Below are 22,172 nucleotides of genomic sequence, written 5' to 3'. Positions count from 1 at the left end.
CCTGATGGCAAACTCTATAAGGAAACACTGTAAGTTGATTTGCGATGACAGCCATGCTGAGGTAATTTGGCAACAATAATCCTAGTCTTTAGAACAGTGAACTGTCTAAGGAGTTAAAAGGTTAGCTCACTTAACTGTATCTAAGTTAGAACTGACTAGGAGAGGGGTCTTCTATCTTATGATAAATTCCTCAGCTGAAGGCGTCTGGGTTTGATTCGCAATATAGTTTAGGAGGATTTTTCTGGACTTGAAATTTATCCACTTTCTAGGCTTAGTCCCTGTAAAAACGAGGAACACCGAACACAACTAGATGGGATGTGATCAGCAGTAGATAAATGACAGTATAAAGAAGTTAGACACATGGTCGCTGACGTTGTGAATGGTCAGGACATATGTAAGGCTATTTGGTATACTAGGAATTGATCTGTATCAGATCCCAATTTCGTGAACAGGAGAAGACTCGACTCAGCTACCGGAATTCATTATTAAGAGTGCCACACTTAAAAAAAAGAAAAATAAAAAGTATACGAAGGCTGCCCAAAACAAAATGTCGAGATAATCACCGGGGACGCAAATTCACAGATTGTTCTTCCGACCAGTCATAGAAACGGAAAGCCTTCTCTTCGATACCAACGACAATAGCCTTCGCTACTGGTAAAAATATGGCAATCAGTAGTACCTACCAGGGAGGGACCAGTGCATATAGCACAACACATGTAGCAGAAGTAGCCTAGGCAAACTGCTTCTCCTAGCCGACTTAAACAACGTTACAAGGAACCAGCCTCGGCAGGGCTAATCCTCTGCAGCCAACTCTTGGTCGGACCGCCATAGGCGCTGCAATTCTAACATAATGTGAGTGACAGCCGTAGTTACTGCATTCCAGCACTCGGCATCCGAACACATTCTCTCTATTATATTGTCGGTTGTAGTGAGCATGCGATCTCTCACAACAATGAAACGGGGGCAATCGAACACGACATGCTCCGCTGTTTCCTCCACACCAGCACAATTGGGGCACGCGGGAGATTCTGAGTGCCCGAACCTATGCAGGAACTGCCTATAGCAACCATGTCCTGACAGAAACTGCGTCAGGTAACCAAAGTGGAAGAGACAAATTCAAACAAAGTCAAGTTCCAACACGCGGAAGACATTGGACGAATAGGACACGCACCGAAACAACGTGAAACTAGAATCTTTCTCCAAACTATTCGTCGTGTAACAATTTCGCTTTGCACTTCACATCACGCTAAACTTGCTCTACTCAAAATTGAGTGCCGAACGCACAATATCGGCCTCTTCTCGTGCAGCACATTTTCTGCGCAAAGAAGGCAGTACCCAGTTTTGTGCAAACGGTGGTAAACAAAACTGAATGAATGAATTGCGCACAGAGGAAGAACGTTTGGAATGCGGAATTCACTTCCATTTTTATTTTGTTTCTAAAACATAAAAAAAACATTCCAATTTTTAGTTTTCCAAACTGTTTTTCATTAGATTAGCCGAAGTGGAAGCAAAGGGGTCATGCACAAATTACGTCACGCTCCAAGAGGGGGGGGGGAGGTGGTCAAGCCAAGCGTGACAACCCGAGCAGAAGAAAATAACTACTGAATACCAAATTGAGGTATTCCATACCAGATGATTTCCAATACTAAATACCTGAATGAGGTATGAATTAGCCCTGCATAAGAGGTAAAATACCTCAAATAATATCTCAAGCATATTCTACGAACACCAAACTGATAACTAGATCAGGTATTGTAATACCTCAATAATACTTGATGGATTTTCATATAAAAATGAAATTTTTCAATTGTAGTTCAATACCTCCAGCAGACCTAAATAGCTGTTTAATACCTCAATGAAGTATTTTTAATTGTTTTAAAGATATTTTTCAATACCATTATAATACCAAATTGAGGTATTGACAACTGAACAATACCTAATTTTGGTATGATACCAAAAAATGGTATGCATAAGTTATTGGGGAGTTATTTGTTCCTCCTCGGGAAGCCTTACAAAATTTTCAGAGGACTCATACAAAAAACGTGACAAAGGGGGGGGAGGGGGTCGAAAAAGTCGAAATTTAGCGTGACATAATTTGTGTACCATCCCAAATAGGAAAAAAAAACTTTCACATTTGCGACCATCTTCCGGCTTTTCGCTAGAAAAAATCCCGGAAAACTCCCTATCTTACCAACGGCTACCTGTTTGCTGCCGCGCGGGAGATGACTGACAGTTCCGTTTCCGATCCCCGCATAGACAACGGCCACCATATCGGCAACTCACAGAATGAGTGCGACGTACACAGAATTTTCACTCATTCGACCAGTTCTGCATTGGTTGCCTCATTCTGTGTAGTTTGAACACATGCGCTGCGTGGAGCTGGCTTGGCGTGAATAGGTTTAAGTGGAGCAGCTACATCGTTAAACACAAATCATGAGCTGATCGGAAGATGGAGGTAGCAATATGATGAGCACCTGAGTGGTACGAAGATACAGGCGCAGATGATAAAACCCACCTTTTCCCACGTTGAAGGAGGTTCAGGATGTCATTCACATGCTCAAGAACTACTAGACAGGTTCAAAATTTGGTGTTGGAGCTGAACTGACCCGAGTAACACACATGTTATAATTGATGCATATAAACTCTTATATGACAAAATCTAGTCATATAAGAGTTAATATGCATCAATTATTACATGTGTGTTCCTTGGGGAAGTTAAATCTGAGAGACAGCCATATCTAAATGCCGCATATAAAGTGCTATTTTACATTGGGCCGTATGAATAAAATGTAGTAAAGTTGAGTTTACTACATTCTCGGTAGTAAACGCTATATGTGGAACACGAGTGGAACATGTTTGTGTCATTTTCCTTTCTACACCTTTCGAACATACTACAAACAACGCATTGCTATGAATAAAGGTAGCATTTACTACAAAGCTACTGGTAGTTACCTTCAGAGATTGCTACACATGCTTTGAGATTGCGGAATTGAATGGAATAATTTACTTTTGAGTAAAAATCATGGGAAAACGATATAAGTTTTGATATTTCGGAAGGTATTTTGAGTTTTGCTTATGGCCGGTACCAGGGTGGCTACCAAATATCCATTTTGAAATTCCCGCTTTTTTCCCGGTTTTCCCGGTATGATTTTCAAAATTTTCCCGGTTTTAAATTGAGAGGCCCATACGCAAAAGGATGACTTTTAACTGAATATTTATTTTGGGTGATTTTTCCGTCCAATAAAAAAAATAATATTCGGGTTAGTTTTTTGGTTCCCGTACAATTAGTATGAAAAATTGCGGAGCTCTTGATGGCAACAAAAGTGAAAAAAATGTTCAAATCGGTCGTCCCGTTCTCAAGCCAACATACGAACACCATTCCATTTTCATTTATATAGGATATGTCCCTCTTGTGCATCCTATTACACTATTTCAAATGTTTCAATCTATAATCTTTCAATTTTATTTTCTTCTTAAAAAAGAAAAGTTCACTAAAGCAAATAAACTTTAAGTTGAGGATGAAACAAAGTCCCATTAAACTAAATAAAGTTATGAATCCAATATGTTCAAGGTTTAATCACAGAGAAACAGACGTAACACTTAGAACAAATCGCGATCAAAATCATAGTCGCGAAAACATGTACGCCCAATGCTAAAAACACTGTAGGTAGTCGATGGCCCAACAGGTGGTGGTAGTGTGTAAACGTCAAACACGAACAAAAACGACGCGAGCGCTACGGGTGGTCGATTGACTACCTACCATATATTCGAATCGAACGTTAAAAAGTTGGTCGATGGACTGCAGTGAGAGTGTGACGTCTATTTGTCTATGGTTTAATTCAGCCTGAAGTTTTGAAACTCTGATTCATGGGCCGTATGAATAAAATGTAGTAAAGTTGAGTTTACTACATTCTCGGTAGTAAACGCTATATGTGGAACACGAGTGGAACATGTTTGTGTCATTTTCCTTTCTACACCTTTCGAACATACTACAAACAACGCATTGCTATGAGGTAGCATTTACTACAAAGCTACTGGTAGTTAGCTTCAGAGGTTGCTACACATGCTTTGAGATTGCAGAATTGAATGGAATAATTTACTTTTGAGTAAAAATTATGGGAAAACGATATGAGTTTTGATATTTCGGAAGGTATTTTGAGTTTTGCTTAGGAATTCTGAGGTTACGAAAACATTCGCCCCGCCAATGCTGAGATTCTGGTAAGATTACCGGCAGTAGCAATTTGTAATATCCGTGTGAATTTTGGCATTACGATAATTACGTTATTTCCTAGGAATTTTAGGATGTCGGTAGGAATTCAGATATTTATAATGTAATTTGGAATTTTACTTGCAAACTCTGACATCTCAGATTTCCTTTTGAATTCTGGAATTCCTGTAGGAACTTTGGGATTCCGATAGGGATGTCGGATTTTTTATGATAATTCTGGAAGTTTAAATACCATTCTAGGAATATTGCGGAAATATTAGGAATCTGGTAAAAACTCTAGAATTGGGGTGGGAATGAGATTCCGAATATTAATTTCTTGGAATTCTGTGGGTATCTTTGAGACGGTATTTCTGTAAGAATCTATGAGATTGCGGAGGGATTCCTGCGAATTATTGTGTGAATATTTGTAATTCTGAAAATCAATCTTCGTAATTATTGTAAAAACCTTTAAGATTCCGTTGATCTCCAGTTCCGTTGGAATTTCAAAGCAAAGCTTTAATATAAACGATTTGAATGTCGGTAAATATTTTATAGATTTCAATGGGATTTTTTGTGAAATCGACAAGAATTTTAATAATTTCAAAGGGAACCCTGGTGTTTTAGGGGAGATCCTCATTGAATTCTAACGACTACCAATGGAATCACTACAATTCCCTAATAAAATCTCGACATTCTAAGTTCTAGACATTCCAAGGATACTATCAGAAACCCCACCAAAATAACGAGAATATCGCAGAAACACTTAGAACTTCCGGGATTCAACATGCTGTTAAGAAAACACACGGGGAGCATCAAAATTCTACCGCAATTTCACCAGAATCTCAGTACTGGTGCTAGAAAATATGTGGTTCCAAATTTGATAGCTGTAATCTCAAGATCTCTTCATAGATGTTAAGCTAGTATTTAAAAAATCATCAATCACTGGCGTTGGCGAAGGCCGAAAACCACCCAGAAAATTCTTTGATGTACCATCATCATAAAATCATAGACATAAAGAGAATACCAGACTAATCGCAAAATTACACTACAAATTTTGTCAAATAACAGCACCTTTATGATTTGTGCAAATTGTCGCGTAATCGATTAGATTCCATGCATTTTCTTCATATGCATGATTGTATTAATTTTAGGCGTCACTCTGAATAGATTGTTCTTTACGTGCAGAATCACTCTGCACTCTGAATGGAAATTTCATAACGTGCAGCTTCAGTCACTGCTCATGTTCGAAAGTAGTAAGTACTACATGTTCGAAAAGTTTTTTATTCATACCAAAAGTGTAGTAAACTTTGTGGATTTTGTTTTTGAGTAGATGCTACATGTAGTAAAGTTCAAAGTTTTTTATTCATATCACCCATTATCTTCCGTGATACTTAATGAAAATTGAGTTGGTGTGAAGTTCTCAAAATTTGTTAGATTTGTTCATTTTGAACCGGTCACTGTATTATTAGACTGGCCCTTAAACAAAAAAGTTGTAAATCTCAACGGGGCACCCCTAGATATGTCTAAGGCACAAGGTAAGAAAGAAGCTCTCTCAAAATTTCAACTCGATTGATTACTTCACCATGTGGCGCATTCAATTTGAATTTTTATCGGATTTTTGATTCAAATATATTTAAAATTGACGCTATGTCACTGTTTCGTTCCGTGTACTAGTTGATCGCGTTCAATTGACCCCAGAATGGTAAATTCTAGTTGATACCCTAATGAACACAATTGCAGAAAGTTGTATCTGGATTTACCCCCTAATACCCACATTTTTTATTTTTGATCTAAATATAATTTTTAGGGGCCCAGATAGCCGTAGCGGTAAACGCGCAGCTATTCAGCAAGACCAAGCTGAGGGTCGTGGGTTCGAATCCCACCGGTCGAGGATCTTTTCGGGTTGGAAATTTTCTCGACTTCCCAAGGCATAGAGTATCTTCGTACCTGCCACACGATATACGCATGCAAAAATGGTCATTGGCATAGTAAGCTCTCAGTTAATAACTGTGGAAGTGCTCATAAGAACACTAAGCTGAGAAGCAGGCTCTGTCCCAGTGGGGACGTAACGCCAGAAAGAAGAAGAAGATAATTTTTAGTTATCTAAAATCGTTCTAAACACGTTTTAGGCAATGATTTATTTTTATTCGCAAATCTATGAATTTTGATTTTTGAACCTCCCTATCCTTTTATATTTTTTTCTCGAAGCCTCTTCTAGTTAATGATTGTTGGCAATAATAAAAATTCATGTTTTTACAATATTTTTAAAAATATAAAATATTTACTTTTTCTGGATTTTTTGTTATTTTCTGTGTGATTAACGGAAAAACAGATTTGAAATTATTTTAACCTTCATCCAGCCAACATTCTTTTCACATGCAAAAAACACACTAAAACGTGCATAACTTTTTTGTTTTAGGATGGATTTTGTTGAAATTTTCAGAACTTACCGAAAAACTCTTCTAGTTTATGGTCCAGGAAACTTGGGAAGATGGTCCAAGTGGCTCCGGAGTTATTCTGGATTGTCTTGGGGTACCAAAATTGGCCACATCATCCATTCAACGGATATCTCAAGACCCAGATGAGCTAGAAGGTTGGTGTCTTCGGCAAAGTTGTTCAGTAGACCAAGAGCTATTCGGCAGTTACAACCCTAGTTGGGCATTTCTCCGCTAGGTGGCGCTAGTAACAAATTTTCTTCAATCGTCTATATCTCAGGATCCTGATGAGCTAGAAGGTTGGTGTCTTTGGCAAAGTTGTTTAGTAGACCAATGGATATTCGGCATTTTCTTCAATCTTCTATATCTCAAGATCCTAATGAGGTAGAAGGTTGGTGTTTTCGGCAAAGTTGTTCAACAGACCAAGAGCTACCCGGCAGTAACAAACCTAGTTGGGAATTTCTGCGCTAAGTGGCGCTAGTTACAAATTTTCTTCAATCTGCTATATCTCAGGATCCTGATGAGCTAGAAAGTTGGTGTCTTTGGCAAAGTATCAAGGATTTTTTAGCAGTTGCAAAACAAATTAAAAATTCATCCCCTAGGTAAGGCTAATCAGTACTTTTCTCGAACTATTTATATCTGAAGATACTGATACACTGTTCAACAATCCTGTTACTATCAATATTTCTGTGAGCCGTTTTGAGGCTTACCATGTTTCAAATAGAAAAATTTTATTCGTGGTCATTATCACGGTGGTAGAAGTTTAAAACAATCGTTAATGGCACGGTTCGCTTTGGGCACCTTGAAGATTTTTGGCATGTTGCCAAAATCGAACAGGCACTGTATATCAGGCGGTGAAAAATCTGATTGAGAATTCATCTGCTGGAAGGATGTTGTCTACAGTTTATATTTATAGAGTGCGATAGTAGGATGTTTATTTTCCTATAATCCTGATAAATAATATTTTTGGAATAGACTACCGGCTACAGTAATTTTCAACAAGTTTTGTTATCAGTGACAATATATGTTATTAGTATGTCATTTATTTGTACTCAGATTGCTTTGAACCTTAGCGATGAGCAGCAAATTGAGCATCTAAACCTTCGTCTATAACATTTAGATTGGATTGTTATAAGAAAAAATATTGTTGTCTGAAAAAATGTATTGAAGATCAACATTCTAGGGTACAAGGATCTTGGGATTAAATTCTTCGTAAAAAAACAGTGGCGCTACTAAACGAACAAAACTCAAACCAACTTGAGCACTACTGGGAAGATTTCAGATATCCAAAATTATTGGCCGAAAAACTAACCTTGCTGCTTGTCATGTTGTTGAATTAGAAATGTTCTCTGAAAGTACTAGTGATATCTGGGGAACAAAATTTGGATCCATTTTTTCACAATCAGATAGATATTGGGTGAGACTCCGGGGAAGCTCATTGACGGTCGGTGGTGGTTTAATTCCAATTTTTTCTTTTACATATTTTGTGTTTTATAGTGCAAAAAACAACGAAAATTTCGTAAGCATTTTGTCATCTCAGTGGTGTGCAACCTGAGTGATATCGAATAATTTAGATTTAATTATTTATTTTTGAAAAGTAATGTAGCTAAAATAAGGGGCAATTACATAAAGTTCCGAAACAAGAAGGCTTGACAATGTCCCAAGCAAGTGAGTTCGACGCGTTTACAGTGCGATTTTTCTCTGATGATATGCGTGCGTTTTGATGGAGAGTGCTATATGAATGTGTAAACAAGTGCGTTTCATTTTTCGCGACCCCGGATGTAGTTTTTAAGCCAAAAGTTTGGTCCAATCCGCAACTAATGCGAAAATATCAACCAATAACGGGCCACAGCGTCTGCCAGACGTATCCTATGGCATTACCATTCCCAACAACATTCCAAAATATCCCGCAACACCTATGAGAGGTCATAGAGTTCTCTGCATCTCTCTTAAGTAGGTGTTCAATAATTCATTCCTTCCCATTTCCCCCAGCATTCGCAAGGACGTGGTCAGGACAGATCTCGACCCTCATACAACGGTCTAGGATTGTACCACCTACGAATTTGTGCGATTAATGCTGATGCTTATCAGATAGATATTAGGTCTCTGAAATGTTTGGTAAAAACACCATTTTTTTTACTATTAGGATCACAAAATTAAGAATATTGTAAATTTGTTACTAACACCATATATCAAATGAATATTTGTGTAATTTTCCACCTCAGATGGCCCTTGATCTATTGAACAACCAGGGCTGGTACACTGACACTCAAATCTCAATCATGCGGCTCACCCACAAAAGTTAAATCATTTGAGGTCTGCCTCGAAATACTCAAGAATGATATTTGGATGCAAAATCACTTGCTCACGCTCATGCCGTCACAAATAGTTGAATCGTAAACACATCAAGTGTTTGTGAAAACCCAATGTTATTATTTACTAGAAGACTATTTTATTTATTAGAATGGTTCGTTATAATTCTAGCGGAAAAACAAAGAATAAGGCGGACGGACCTGGTGTGGTTATAACATCCCTCTCATGCCTAGGACCTGCGATCGGAAACATCCCCGAGATAGTCATTAAAAAAAACTATTGACGACTGCCATCTGGTGCCAAGCTGAACAAGCCCATAGCTAAAAAAATCGTTAATAAAGATAATAAAATAAGGCTTCGAGTGAAAAAAGACATATAAACACATTGATGATTCAGCTCATATATTGTGGCTGCTGAACTGCGTAACAACTTTGCCGAACACACCAACCGTCTTGCGCATAACGATCTTGAGATATAGAAGATCGAAGAAAATTTGTTACTACTGCCACCTAGCGAAGAAATTTCAATTAGTTTTGCTATTACCAGACAGCCCTTGGTCTGCTGAATAACTTTGCCCAAGACACCAACCTTCTAGCTCATCAGAATCTTGAGGTACAGAAAATTGAAGTAAGTTTATTACTCAGGCCACCTAGCGGAGAAATTTCCAACTAGTTTTGCAATTGCCAGATTGCTCTTGGTCTGCTGAACAACTTTGCCGAAGACATCAACCTTCTACCTCATCAGGATCTTGAGATATAGAAGATTGAAGAAAATTTGTCACTAGCGCCACCTAGCGGAAAATTCCCAATAAAGTTTGCTACTGTCGAATATCTTTTGGTCTACTAAACAACTTTGCCAAAGACACCAACCCTCTAGCTCATCAAGATCCAGAGATGTAGACGGAATTACTAGTGCCACCTAGCGGAGAAATTCTAGACTAGTTTTGCTAATAACGGATAGCCATTGATCTGTTGAACAACTTTGCCGAAGACACCAACCTTCTAGCTCATCAGGATCTTGAGATACAGAAAATTGAAGGAAATTTATTACTCAGGCCACCTAGCGGAGAAATTCCCAACTAGTTTTGCAATTGCCAGATTGCTCTTGGTCTGCTGAACAACTTTGCCGAAGACACTAACCTTCTACCTCATCAGGATCTTGAGATATAGAAGATTGAAGATAATTTGTCACTAGCGCCACCTAGCGGTGAAATTCTCAACTAGGATTGTTACTGCCGAATAGCTCTTGGTCTACTGAACATTTTTGCCGAAGACACCAAACTTCTAGCTCATCTGGGTCTTGAGATATCCGTTGAATGGATGATGTGGCCAATTTTGGTACCCCAAGACAATCCAGAATAACTCCGGAGCCACTTGGACCATCTTCCCAAGTTTCCTGGACCATAAACTAGAAGAGTTTTTCGGTAAGTTCTGAAAATTTCAACAAAATCCATCTAAAAACAAAAAAGTTATGCACGTTCTAGTGTGTTTTTTGCATGTGAAAAGTATGTTGGCGGGATGATGGTTAATACCACCAAGCTTCTTCTGTGATAGGTTGACCGTAGAAAAATATAAAAGGTACGATTTTTCATATTACACGTTAAATGAACCCCAGGCATTTGTAGGTTATATAAGAATACAATTTTTCAAACATTTTTAAAAAATACAAGAAAGTTTCAAAAGTCATAAAACACTTTTCTTATGTGCGTGTTATGAGCCAAGGTTTAAGTTAAAAATAAAATCACTACCACTTGGCAGGCTATGTGTTATTATAAGTAAAGCCAAATAAATCTAAGGAAAAAAATCATTTTGACTTCCGAGCCACGAAAAAATAAACAAATTTCCAAAGGTTGGGTGTTAGAGGGTTAAGCTCATTTTCATTAACATTTCAGTTGTTAGTTGCTACGTTCAGACTAGAGCTGATATTACGTAATATAAGCTATCTTGACATCAAACGTCATACTTCTCATTTCCAGTAAAAACTAGATGTAAGGATTCTGATATCAAGATCGCCTATATTACGTAATATCAGCTCTAGCCTGAACGTAGGCATTAGATCAGCAATCCCGTACAATCACATATAAGCATGCGCCTTGTGCAGCAGCTCGCCCGGCATCATAGGTGGCAATGATGTGCTTAGTAGCTGTGCTAAAAAAATACAAAACACCATTACATGACCTTAACAGATCTACTTCAGATAGTTAAAACACCAATTTTATCAATTTTAATCACCCTTCTACAATATTGTTCGCTATTGAACGCGATCAATAATTTTCCTGAACCAAACAGTATATGATGTGCTGTTTCCCGCCATATGTTTGAGCTGGAAATCCCATATTAATTTCAATTTGAATGCGCCAGCTCATGGAACGACCAAATTAGCTGAAATTTTCAGAACGCCTTCCTCTAACTCTAAGCAATAATCCTGGGTGGTGTATACAACTTAATTTTTCTCCCATACTGAGCTGGGCCAGTCTACAGTGTAGCATTGATCGCGTAGAACTATGCAAAATCCTGTACAAAAACAGAGTTCCTGGGAAGCTGACAAGACTATTAAGATTTAAGATGGACGATAGGCAAAATATCGTGTTGGTTTCGGGCGAACATTCATAGTTCGTTTGAATCCCATAAAGGAATTTGTAAGGGTTATGGACTTTCATGATTCCTGTACAGTATCGCAATAGAAGGTGTTATGCGGATTACACATGATCCAGTCAATTTGTTTGCTTCGCGGATGATATGGATATTGTTGCCCAAACATTTGAAACGATGACCGATCTCTGCCGTCTAAAACGTGAAGTAACCACTTTTGTTGGAATTCGGATTGAAAAGAACAGGAACAAATGGTTTAAATTTTATTGTTTCGTTTATTTCATTTTTAAGACGATATCAATAATGCTCACAGTTGCTTAGTCAAATAAGTATACAACTCTTCAAAAAACACAGTGTATACGCAAGCTTCCAATATCGCTAGGAGCCCAATATGCAATCGATCGCACCAGTAAATCACGCATCGTTCGTGTGTACTGCTTTCCCAAGTGATGGTACAAAATATTAATGAAAACGAGCAGTCAATTCGTAATTTCGATTGATTGGGATCATTGCACCAAAAAGTTTGATTTTGTATCGTTCAATATGTAGGAAAATTATGTTGTGCCAATCTACTTATAGTTTATTTGAATATTCTATACTTGCTTTTTTAGGTATGTAATATAACATTGATGATAGATAGTTGTGTGCAGTTTATGTTTCTATGTAAGGGGCTGTACTTCAGCGGTGCAGTACACGTAGGGCCCTATTCTGAATATCACTTTCACGCTCACTTACACTTCACCTTCCAGTCACTTCACTTGTTTTGCTCTATTCCCGTTGTCACGGACGGTGAAGTGATTGAAAATGAACTCAGTGGAGTGACAACTGCAGTGAAGTGGTATTCATAATAGCTTTTTTTATAGTGAGATGCCACAAACAGTCACTAGTTGCTTTGAATGGTTTTTGAACATGATAAGGTAATAGAAATGTATTCGTTTATTATTTGCCTGATTAGAATTGTTCAATTTTGAATCAATGTATCGATAATTACATAAAGATTAAAATACAGGTTTGTTTGGTGCGATTTTGAAAGTAGATTTGAAACTTTCGCGCGGATATGAACTATTAAATTTCCATCAGATTATCCAAATTATAATCAATAATTCGAATGACTTAACAGTTTTAATTGATTATGTAGAACATGATATAGGTCTAACAAGAATTGCATTTGTGTTCCTACAAGCGTGGGATGCCTTTTGAATTTCATAGGCAAGGATTTACTGGTTTGGTAGAGAATTAGAAAAAGGGTTTTGTCGACTACTAAATACTTTAATGTCTTTTAAATAGTGGTGAACGGAAACAGGACTTCAATTATAGGGAATCTTGAATACATTTCGAGATAGATCAATTTATCAGCTTTTAATTGTCTATCACGTTTAAAATATTAAATGTTCTTTTTAAAGTACGGAGCGCTTATCGGCAGAAGATCTAGCTCAATACTTTGTAAACAACAACTAAAACTATGCTAATTTTATCATTTAAAATCAGAGACTTTTTAAGAGTTGGACAGAAGAGATAAAATCCACATCTTTCGATTTTCATATACAATGATTCGTTGTAGTCCTTTTTTTCAATAAACTTTTTATCTGAGAGTTTATTGAAAAAAGGCTGAAGTAATCGCTTATCTCGATGCGGGTGAAATTCAAATCTATTCAGAATTGTTCAATGATTTAATTTTTCTTTAATGGCAGTACCCAGTTGAGAAGAAATGTAAATTGAAATATAGCTCTTTGTTGAAAATATCATGATCCTTTCGGTCAAGAAATTTGAGGTTAACAATGAAACAATTTATGTTTTTGAGCCTCCTCCAGTAGCTCCAACTACCGTCAACGTACCAGTATCCGCTCATGTTCCAGTAGCCCGCTTACGAGTTGAAAAAGTAGAGTAATTTGAGTAAATACACAAAAAAATACCCACAGTGTGATTCAATTTGTCGATTTGAACCGTATAGCGGCTAAAGTTTTCAAATTTACTTTGTGTAAACTTATCTTTTTTCAGTGTGAGCGGGCTACTGGAACATGAGCGGATACTGGTGCACTGATGGTACGTATTTATTATTCCGCTACATTTTTTTTTTACATGTGTAGGCCCACACCTATTGTCTAATTTGCAATTACAAAAATGTTCATGAGATTTCTGTCAATAAGCAGAAATTTTCTACAGCGACTCCCGTTTGAATTGACCTTTCTTTCCTTTCCGTATAGCGAACGGAAAAAAATGTTTTATTCGATTCTTGCCTCACTTTCCCACAAAAAAATAAAGGCCAATACATTACTTTTTAACAGCAAATCGGAACTAAATATAGTGTTCTGCTTCCACGAATAACAAAAAAATAATATTTGTTAAACAAAAAGCATAAAAAATGCTGTTTTAAACTTGGTCTTTTTTACGTGACAACTCTTCACCTACCCGAACGGCGGTGAAAAGTTTCCACTTCAAGTGATTGCTTTTGTCGATCTTCGCCGGGTAGCGTGCCATTCGTAATAGCTCGTGTTCATGCGCGCGATAACTTGCGATGAACTTCTCCACATTTTCTCACTTAGGTGATATCCGTAATAGGAAAGTGATCACTTCACCTATTTGTCACCGTGAGTGAAATCCGGAATAGGGCCCGTAATTCTACTTTGAGTTGTTTTAGCTTTTAGTTCTGATAATAACCGAATTACCAGACGGTAGAATAGCTGTTCGGTAATCTGTTCGTTAAACGCACCTTAATGAACGAAACCTTCAACTAAATAACTAGCTAACTGAAACAAACGTAACATGTTTAAGGGGTTGTTGCTCTAGAAAAAATAAATTAATCATACGAGGCACGAATAAAACTAACTACATATTTGAGATATCAACTACGCTGTGCTCAGCTCGCAACTCGAACACAGGGTCTTGCACTCTGCCAAGGTTTAGGTAAATTCAATCGTTTTCGATTTTCAATGACTTTGGGATACGAAATAATCCACAACAGTTGACGTCCAGAGTGGTTTTTAGTAAATAAATTACGCTATTAGTTTTTTTTTCTTTTGTTCAGACTACAACACTAGAGAATTCCGTTTTTACTGAATGTAACTGTCGGGCAGTTCGAAGCTCACGTCAAGATGGGCCTCCCGGGCCAGGTGAACGATCTGGGCGAGATGGACGGACAGCATGGCGGCTTCGTCCAGATCGTCCTTGGGAAGAATGCGCAGCTTGGACTTCTTGATGAGTTCCTTCGCTTCGTTGACGTTGGTTCCCTGCGGGTGATTTAATATGGAGTTCAATCTCAGAGTTCATAAAAGACTCAATCCTTTCCTACCTGCAATCTCACGATGATTGGCATCTTGATGTTGAGCTCCTTCGTTGCCTGAATAATACCCTCGGCGATGACGTCGCATCGCATAATACCTCCAAAGATGTTGACCAGAATGGCGTGCACTTTCGGGTCGGACGTGATGATCCTGAAGGCTTCCTTGACGGCCTTAACGCTGGCACCGCCACCCACATCGAGGAAATTGGCTGGATCACCACCGTGCAGCTTGATGATGTCCATTGTGGCCATGGCCAAGCCGGCACCGTTGACCAAACATCCGATCGACCCGTCCAGGGCAATGTAGTTCAGGTCGAACTTGGAGGCCTCGACTTCCTTGCTGTCCTCCTGGGACAGATCCCGCTTGGCGAACAGATCCTTCTGACGGAATTCAGCGTTGTCGTCGAAACGCATCTTGGCGTCCAGCGCAAAGTCTGTTTGGTGGGAGGGTTTTCGAGAAGAGAAGATCGTAGAAGGTTGTGTTAGAAATGATTATTACAAAAGCGAAGTTTTTTGATAGCAGAAGCGGTTGTAATTAGGAGCAGACAATAGTGACCAGACAATAAGTCCCATAACCTTAACGTCGAACTTAAAAACTATAGGATTTAGCGACGAGACAATATATAAAAAGGCAACAAATTTAATCAGGTTTGATTGAACTGTAAAAAAAATGCAACCCAGGTAGTCATAAACCGTTTATCAGGCCAAACTCAATTCAGAGCTTCTAAACGGCTTATTAGCTTTGCATCTGTCGTATGTATATCATTACATTAGCCTGTTAAACGGCTTATTGGTTACCTGGATATAGATAAAAGCGAGTTTAATAAATGGAGAGAAACCACCACCAACTTATATTTTTATTTCCTGAAAAGGTTCATAACAGCAGTTAGGTTGTAAATTATTCTTTCGTTTGCCACACACATCGTTCCAGATTACAAAAATACATCAAGCTATATTGCAACAAGGAGCTGTGTCGGGATGCAGACACCAATCCTTGAAATGACGCAGGCCGAGTCGTCTTGGCAAACAAGGGCCCTCCGAGTTCAGCCGAATTGTGCCCAGACAAAGTGAAAGTAGTCGTGTAAAATCTCTTACCGAAGCGCAATCCGATGACATGAAGAAGTGGCCTCGAACGATGAGCTCGTAATAGCGGCAAAGCGGATGAAAGCGCAGGAAACCCCCGTTCGGATAGAGTACCCTACGTTAGCGTTAGCGGAGTTACGGTATAATTCTTAGCGTCTAGACAGAGTGACGCTGAAAACAGCGATCAAGTGTCTGGGCGAGAGCAACCTTTTAGAAATGTTAGGGACCACACATAAATGGATATGCTTAGGAAAGTTCTGAGGAAATTCATCCTTAAAAGGCTGAAAATATGTACGGAGAGCGAAAGCACATCTCTTTAAGCGGATTTGCGATCTCAAGTTTTTCTACAGTTTACCTAATACGTTCGATGCGCTCTCGAGAACCGGTCGGATGCCGAGCATACGCTGGCGCTCGTAAAGGCTGAAATTATCAACGAGGTCCAAAAGCGAGGAAAAACTGTTCCGGCTGATTCGGCGGTATTGTATGTGGACGGAAAAGATACATCGATCGTGTGCCACCACTTTCGGAATGTTGGCCACAAGTAGCGAGATTGTGCTTTGTGGCTGAAACAGAACCGTGGTGAAAATTCTCGAAGTCAACAAGCGATTGCCATCGACACCAGGAAGGTCGCTAGACAACATGCTAAAGCAAGGAAGGCTGTTTCGAGTCCAGAAGAACGAGATCGCGAAGCGATGGAAGAGCTGTTCCGCGCTAAAGACACACGGAAGTTCTACGAGAAGCTAACCGTTCGCGCAAAGGCTTTGTGCCACAAGCTGATAGGATATGCAGAGATGGTGACGGAAATCTTCTCACGAACGAACGTGAAGTGGTCGAATGGTGGCGGCAGCACTACGACGAGCACCTTAATGGTGATGTGGCCAGTAGCGAAGGTGGCACGGAAATAACTTTGGGAGCACGCGCGGACGACGAAAGACTTCCGCCTCCAAATCTCCAAGAGGTAGAAACGGAGATTAGACGGTTGAAAAACAACAAAGCCGCTGGAGTGGACCAACTACCGAGTGAGTTGCTAACATACGGTGGTGATGCACTGGCAAGAGCGCTGCTCTGGATTATTTCCAAGATTTAGGAGGAGGAAGTATGACCGGATGAGTGGATAGAAGGATAGTTGGATTGCGCCAATTATCGTGTGATCACAATTTTGAGTGGCGCATACAAGGTACTCTCCCAAATTGTATGCCGCCGTCTATCACCAATTGCTAGAGAATTCGTTGGGCAATATCAGGCAGGATTTATGGGCGAACGAGCAACAACAGACCAGATATTCGCCATCCGCCAGGTATTTCAGAAATGCCGCGAATACAATGTGCCCACACATCATTTATTCATCGATTTTAAATCGGCCTATGATACAATCAATCGAGAACAGCTATGGCAGATTATGCACGAATACGTTTTTCCGTACAAACTAATAAGATTGATCAAGGCGACGATGGAGCGAATGATGTGCGTAGTTCGAGTATCAGGGACACTCTCGAGTCCCTTCAAATCTCGCAGAGGGTTACGGCAAGGTGATAGCCTTTCGTGTTTACTGTTCAACATTGCGTTAGAGGGTGTGATAAGAAGAGCGGGGATATACACGAGTGGCACGATCTTCAGAAAGTCCGTTCAGTTACTTGGTTTCGCCGACGACATTGATATTGTTGCACGTAACTTTGAGGCGATGGCGGATACGTACATCCGACTAAGGGCTGAAGCTAGGCGAGTCGGACTGAACATCAATGTGTCGAAGACGAAGTACATGATAGCGAGGGGCTCAAGAGAAAACACGGCACGCCCCACACCTCGAGTTCATATTGACGGTGATGAAATCGAGGTTGTCGAAGAATTCGTGTACTTGGGCTCATTGGTGACCGCCGACAACGACACCAGCAGAGAAATCCAGAGACGCATTGTTGCTGGAAATCGTGCCTACTCTGGACTCCGCAGACTCCGATCAAGCAAAGTTCGCCATCGCACGAAGTTAACCATCTACAAGACGCTGATTAGACCACTATGACTCCTCTATGAGCACGAAACATGGACCCTACGTGCAGAGGATCAACGCACCCTTGGTGTTTTCGAACGGAAGGTGTTGCGGACCATCTACGGCGGAGTGCAGATGAAAGACGGAACGTGGAGAAGGCGGATGAACCATGAATTGCACCAGGAGAATTGCTGGGAGAACCAACCATTGTCCACCGCGCAAAAATTGGGAGGCTGCGGTGAGCCGGGCATGTCACCAGACTGTCGGATAACAACCCGGTGAAAATGGTTCTTGAAAACAATCCGACCGGCACAAGACGACGTGGTGCGCAGTGAGCAAGATGGGTCGATCAAGTTGAGGACGATCTGCGGACCCTTTGCAGAATGCGTGGCTGGGGACGGGCAGCCATGGATCGAGTCGAATGGAGACGTCTCCTACGTACAGCAGAGGCCACCCAGGCCTTCGCCTAACTGGTAAGATAAGTAAGCTGTATAAAGTGAATAAAATTTCGTGTTCATCGCACGAGAACGACCAGTGATGAATTGGATTGTAGATTCCGGTGCCAGCTCGCACATGTGCGCCAATCGTTTCGTTTCCGTTGAGAACGTTCGTGAAGGTACACCGAGCTTTGTGACGAAAGAAAGCAGCAGTTAAAGCAGCTGACGTTCGACGAAAGTGTTTGCATGATTGGCATCGCAAACTCGGTCATGTTACGCGTGGGAAGTGAAGGCCATCCCGGAGCTGGAGAACCGACAACTGGCCACAGGTATTAGAATAAGGAAATGTGGACTGGTTTTGCCATGTGAAGCGTGTATGCAAGATAAGATGGCACGACTACCATTCCCGAAGAAGGAAGATAGGAAAACCAGTTCTGGATGATGGATCTGGTTCACAGTGATCTGTGAGGACTAATGCACACCGTCACACCGGATGGTCATCGATTTTTCTTGACCCTCATCGATGACCACAGCGGTGTTGTACATGTTGAAGAGGAAATCCGAAACTTTTGATACAATCCAGGACTACGTGCAGACGATGAAGACACAGTTTGGCGTCGAAAGTGCTGAGGTCCGATCAAGGAGGAAAATAGCGTAGCTCCAATTTGGTTTCTTTCCTGGAGCGTGAAGACATCAAGCAACAATTCAGCAGCCTACCGTTCGCTGATGGAGATGGCTCGGTGCATGCTACTGGAGGCAAAAATGTCCAACCGCTACTGGGGCAAACTATCGTCCAAAAGAAGGCGGATAAAAGCGGTCTATTCGCTCAAGGCTTTACGCAGAAATATAGAGTGGACTACGACGAAGTTTTTTCGACTGTGGTGAAGCAACTAACGTTCCGGGCTCTATTCTTTAGTCAAGCATGTTGATGCGAAGACAGCTCACCTGAAGGGAGATCTGAATGAGATGGTACTTGTACCTCGTGGATGTGCATCCAATGGAAAAAATGTTGTGTGTCATCTGCGAAAAGGATTATACGGGCTAAAGCAGCCCGCCTTGTATTTGAAACCACTAATTGAACGATGTGCTCAAACAAATGGTGTTAAAGCTATCGAAGAACGACGCCAGGAGAAGCAAAGGTAAACTGGCCTATATTGCTGTCTACTTCGATGATTTCGTCATAGTATATGAGACCAAGTGTGAATACGAGGACATCATCAAGAAATTGAACGAATTTTTCACGGTAACATTGCTAGGGAACATCAAATTCTTCCTCGGGGCCCAGATAGCCATAGCGGTAAACGCGCAGCTATTCAGCAAGACCAAGCTGAGGGTCGTGGGTCAAGGAAATTTCCATTACGGAAAGATCTTGGACCGACCGGGAATCGAACCCAGACACCTTCAGCATGGCTTTGCTTTGTAGCCGCGGACTCTAACCACACGGCTAAGGAAGGCCTCAAATCAATCTACATACTAAGCGAATTTAGAATGTAGAGGACTACACTAAATTCTAATCTTTCTCAAAAGTTATCTGTCCGAGTCTAAATGATCAAAAAGATGGTACGTTTGAGTTTTCACGTATCCTTTTTTTTACGAGACGAACATTAGCTCAATATAGGTTACTATGTTATATTTCTGATTGCAGTCGAAAATATAACAAAAAAAAAAAATAAATACATAAACTCTGATTAACAAACTTGCGATAGAATTTTTAGCAAATTTCCTGTACATGAGGAACATTCTGGTGAAAATTCATTGAAGATTTCGAAGTAGAGATGCAAAACGATAATAAATCGAGGGAAAATTTATGGTTGTAGACAAAATTGTGGCGAAATCGTGAATGATTTTTAGAACGTTCCGAAAAAAATCCTGACAGAATTAAAAGTTCAAAACCAAACGAAAAATAGAAACTCATGCTAAATGTGTGCTAAATTTCACAGAAATTAAATTAAACCATTTCTTCCAAATAAAAAATAACTCCAGAACACAATTGATTATTGACGAACTCGAGACAAACCAAATTGGATGAATTTTGCGCATGAAGAATAAGAATATGATTCCATGCGTACTACAAATATCTATATTTTAATTGAACGTTTTAATGAATGAATTACTGAAAATAATCATCACTCAGTGGCGACTCGTAACCTCACGTTTTATCTGATCTACGACCTTGAAAATTACTTATGTTTTATGCTTAGATTACAAAGCAAACTGTACCGATGGAAATCGCATATTTGCGGCTGAAATCAATGAACAGGTGGATTTGACGTTAGATAATCGCCACGGATCTCATTATTGGATAATTATTATCTTCCAACAATGTTCAAGAATTCATTATAGAAACGTGTCTTTGTATAGAAAGAGTTGAACAAAGTTGTGTAAAAAAGTAGTGTCAAGGGTAAATCAATGGAAAATGTATTGTTTATTTGATGAAATTTCGAATGTAATTTCTGAAATGATTTCCAGCAAAATAAGAACTATCTATTGAAGTCCTGGACGAGTTTCTGACAAACTCAGATTTTTTTGGATGTAATTCCTAGCCGTCTCTGGCTTATCTTCCGGAGCAGTTTTGATGATGCTTGTTGGTTGGTCTAAGATTTCTTCTAAAGCCGTAGATTACTCAGATCAGATATTGGTCCTGGTTTTTGCCAAAATTTTATAAAATATTACAGACAAAAAATTCATCCCAGAGTTGTTTTCAAGTTTTGCCAGAATCTTCTCCAAAGCTTTTCCCAGAAAATTTTTACATTTTCCGTTGGAAATGCCTACGGAATATTGACTTAAATTCTTCCAGAAAGTTAGCTGGGAGTTCATATTTTTCTTGAGTTTTAATCTTGACGCTTTCATTCCCAAAAGACACTATAATTTTTTTCTGTTTGTGTTTGAAAGCTAACCCAGCCCAGAATATTAAATTTCATTATCAGATCACGAAAAAAGTGACTTTAGTGACAATTTTCCTGAAAAAAGTGACTTTAGTGACTTTTTGTTGGAAATAGTGACTCTTAAGTTACCAGGTCGAAAAAAGTGACCAAGACACTAAAAAGTGACTTGCTACCAGCCCTGGACTGATGATACACGCAAAAAAATTGTGCGGTAAAAACTACCATTTTAGGGGGTTAACTTAAGCGCTCGCACCGGCAATTTTCAGCAGACCAGAAATGCGCTTGATTTTACCATGTCTGTTGTCGAAATCAGATTGTTGTAAATTATTTCTGTCAAATGTACCAGTAATGTGGTGGGATGTACCGTAAATATAGTAAATTGGTCTAAAATTCCATGGTAGTTTCAAGAATGGGCATAGTCAGCTACAATAGTAATTTTTACCACAGAATTTTTTCCCGTGTGAATATCGAGAGTCAACGCGGATTGTCGAAGATGCACTTCTACTTGCGTGAAAGCGTAATTATTCCTAATATATCGGTCTGGATGTCCAGAACATATAGTCAACTTCAACCTGGCACAGTTTCGGTCAGGGCACGAAAATTTCCAAAAATATTCACAATTATTCTGATACGTTTGTCTGGACAGCGCCATCGTGAAGACAAATGTGGTCGTTAAACTCGATCTAGATCTCGAACATTTTCTATGCATTGTAGAAACTCGGTCATTGAAATATCGTTTCGGATTTTTTATAGTAAGTTTTACAAGTATGTACCCCAAATACACTACAAAAAAAAAAAAGAAACATGCAGAAATCACAATAAACTACAACATCTAAGAAAGGAAGCGCGCATAGTGTACAAAAGCAGAAAAAGCAACCACAACCCAGCAGCAGGCAATTAAGTATTTCGAGAGAAAAATTTGCTCCAAATACAGCGCGTGAAAAACAGGACAGATTT

General features: G+C 39.6%; 1 protein-coding gene across 2 annotated transcripts in view; it reads right to left on the bottom strand.

The window, feature by feature from the left end:
* Positions 1-11,801: 11,801 nt before the first annotated feature.
* Positions 11,802-22,172, bottom strand: part of LOC5575274 (succinate--CoA ligase [ADP-forming] subunit beta, mitochondrial) — a 35,097-nt gene continuing 24,726 nt past the window's right edge. For both annotated transcript variants that reach the window (XM_001661817.2, XM_001661816.2), the window contains 2 exons: positions 14,836-15,260; positions 11,802-14,773 (listed from right to left, as the gene is read on the bottom strand). In XM_001661817.2, the coding sequence (XP_001661867.1) occupies positions 14,597-14,773; positions 14,836-15,260 (602 nt within the window). In that variant the 3' untranslated portion in view covers positions 11,802-14,596. The remainder of the gene's footprint in view (positions 14,774-14,835; positions 15,261-22,172) is intronic.

This window comes from Aedes aegypti, chromosome 3, assembly GCF_002204515.2.
Source record: "Aedes aegypti strain LVP_AGWG chromosome 3, AaegL5.0 Primary Assembly, whole genome shotgun sequence".
Lineage (NCBI taxonomy): Eukaryota > Metazoa > Arthropoda > Insecta > Diptera > Culicidae > Aedes > Aedes aegypti.
Note: the sequence above shows the minus strand (reverse complement) of the source record. Positions and strands in the feature narration are given on the sequence as shown.